The 2,500-nt window shown below is 45.0% G+C and overlaps 1 protein-coding gene across 1 annotated transcript in view; it reads right to left on the bottom strand.

Annotated features, from left to right (window-relative positions):
* satb1b (SATB homeobox 1b) overlaps nt 1–2,500 on the bottom strand; it is a 34,833-nt gene that overhangs the window by 26,533 nt on the left and 5,800 nt on the right. Inside the window, exon 4 of the mRNA XM_030784538.1 lies at nt 2,377–2,500. Within this exon, the coding sequence (XP_030640398.1) occupies nt 2,377–2,500 (124 nt within the window). The remainder of the gene's footprint in view (nt 1–2,376) is intronic.

Below are 2,500 nucleotides of genomic sequence, written 5' to 3'. Positions count from 1 at the left end.
ATTGCCAGCATACACCAACAGGTAATTGGAAGAGGCCTGTCCCCTTTAAAAGATAACCATCAAAACATCTTATCTGCTGGTGCCCAGGAAGTCTTGCCACAGCCTTATCAAGCCCAAACAATCTACTCTTCTTTCCGTCATGGGAGAGGTGTGCAAAAATAAATAAACAAATAAATTAATGAATTAAATAAATAAACCCACATGCTTCCAAAGCTGGCGCTCCCTGTTAGCTCTCCCCTTTTAACCCTGGACTGCATCCTTCTCTCTTTCGCTTTCACTCACTTTCTATCTCTCTGTCCCTCTCTCTCTCTCTCCCTCATTTCTCTCTCTGCCTCCCAACTCTAGAAACTATCTTGTTCCTATTGTGCTGGAGAAATGGGCTACACCCCCCCCCCCCCCCACCAGTTCTGCATTTAACACATCTTAATTACAGTTCTTTTCTGACGCCAATAGGGGCAACACATGAGGAGGGAAAAAAAAGAAAGAGGGAGAAAGAGAGAGAGAGAGAAAGAGAGAGGGAGAGAGAAAGAGAGAGAGAGCAGCATTACTTTAGTCTGTGACGGCTCCAAGAGCACAGCCCAATGAGATGGCATTTGATGGCTATTTGCTGCTATGCAACTAAACAGCTGCTCTTTCAGGAGCACGGGGGAAAGAAAGGCGGGGTGCTTTTGGGGGGGGGGGGGGGGGGTTTGGGGGCGGGGCTCTTGTTGCCGTAGTTTCAGAGGAGGTTGGGGGGGGGTAAAGCTAGATCCAGTGAAACTTACATGCACCTCTGAATTGGTGCTCATGAGCGAGCATACATAGCTGACCTGGTCAAACCTGCCGCAACGATTTACTTTTCTTCTATTTTTTTTTTTTGAATTTGGTGTGTCAAACAAACAGAGAATGACTTTAGCTGTGAGAGAACAAACCCAAAATGTTTGACTAGGCCCCAGACAAAAGAGACATATTGACCTCCTTCTTATGTCTAGGCCCAGTCCAAAGGAGTGTAATTCTTCCCCTGATTCGCCATTTGTTAACCTTTTTATTTTACTTTTTGTTTTTTTTTAACAAGGATTACTGCTCTGAATATAGAGGAGAAGCTAATCCTATAGAAGTTGCCAATCATGCTAGCCCGCTAAAATAGCCCTTTTCTTTTCTCCTAGCCCCCCCCCCCCCCCCCCCCCCTTAACATCCCAGGCCGGCTGTGGGTGCTATGGTGACGCACCTGCCAGCCAATCAGCTTTGTCGACAGGCCGTACCTTTGAACGACCACTCGCCCAGCACGTGCGAAAGATTTTGCGTGTGTAACGAAAACGAATTGAGGTTTTTTTCTATTCTGCTAAAAACGCGACCTGTGTCCTAAAACAGGTGGTGAAATCCTTTAGATAAGACCAAACTTTCTAGCATTTTCTGTAGGCATTTGGCTGCTGGGAGCCGTGACTGGATGTGACGGGCTCTGAGGAGACCGGGGCCTGTGGTTGTCTCTCGGAGGGAATTCTTCACATATGGATGATAAACAGACTGATTAGGAAGATGTGTGGAGGCCCTGTCTCTGCTAAGACTGAACATCACCCTGAGAATATACACACACACACACACACACACACCCCTGTCTGCTCTATGACAAACACCCACTCTCTGTCTCTCTCTGTCTCACACGTGCACACACACACTCATTCTCTCTCTCTCTTCACAAACACACACACACACTCAGGTACACAGATACAAACTGTCTCTCTCACCCGCTCTCTCTCTCTCATTCTCTCTCTCTGAAACTCACAAACACAGAGACACACACACACACACAGACACAGAGTCTCTCATATACAACCCCCACACTCTCTCTCTCTCTCTCTCTCCCTCTCTCTCTTTCACACACACACACACACACACACACACAGCTCCAGGTAAAAATCTGCGTAACTCAGGAAATGAACAGAAGCTTATACTAGTCTCCTATTTGCCGAGAAACTCCTATTCGCTTCCAGAAAATCCATGCAGGACACTGCGTTATTACTAAACACTGGCAAAAAAAGAAAAGAAATAAGAAAAAAAAAAAGAAAAACTCAATGACTTTGACCACAATAAAAAACATGCAAGCTCCTGTTTACAGCCCCTGCAGTTTGAGATAAATAATCAAGACTTTTCTAGTTGGTCCATTGTTTTCAACAATAACTTACATTGCTCAAACCAATAATGATGATGTGAAAAGGCAGGAAAAATGCATTCATCTAACAGGGTAACAATGGGCATTGATTTTGATTTCTATCGCAAATTCTGCGTATTTCCATTTTCTATCATTCTAACTCTGAGCATTTGAAAGAAAAGGAAAAAGGGACGCTGCAGAGTTGGCATAAAAAGGATTAGATTTAGGTTTGTGGAAGGTTCCGGCACCTGGGATAAGGGACATTCTTTAGCCAGAGAGCTCTGGTTCATGTCTTTGAGTAACTCCTTTAGGGCGTTTCTTACTGTAGAGTGAGTCCACTGCTCTGGCGGCAAGTCCTCCAGTTTAGGACAA

This window comes from Chanos chanos, chromosome 9 (assembly GCF_902362185.1).
Source record: "Chanos chanos chromosome 9, fChaCha1.1, whole genome shotgun sequence".
NCBI classification, from domain to species: Eukaryota; Metazoa; Chordata; class Actinopteri; order Gonorynchiformes; family Chanidae; genus Chanos; species Chanos chanos.
This window is presented reverse-complemented; position numbering and strand designations above follow the sequence as displayed.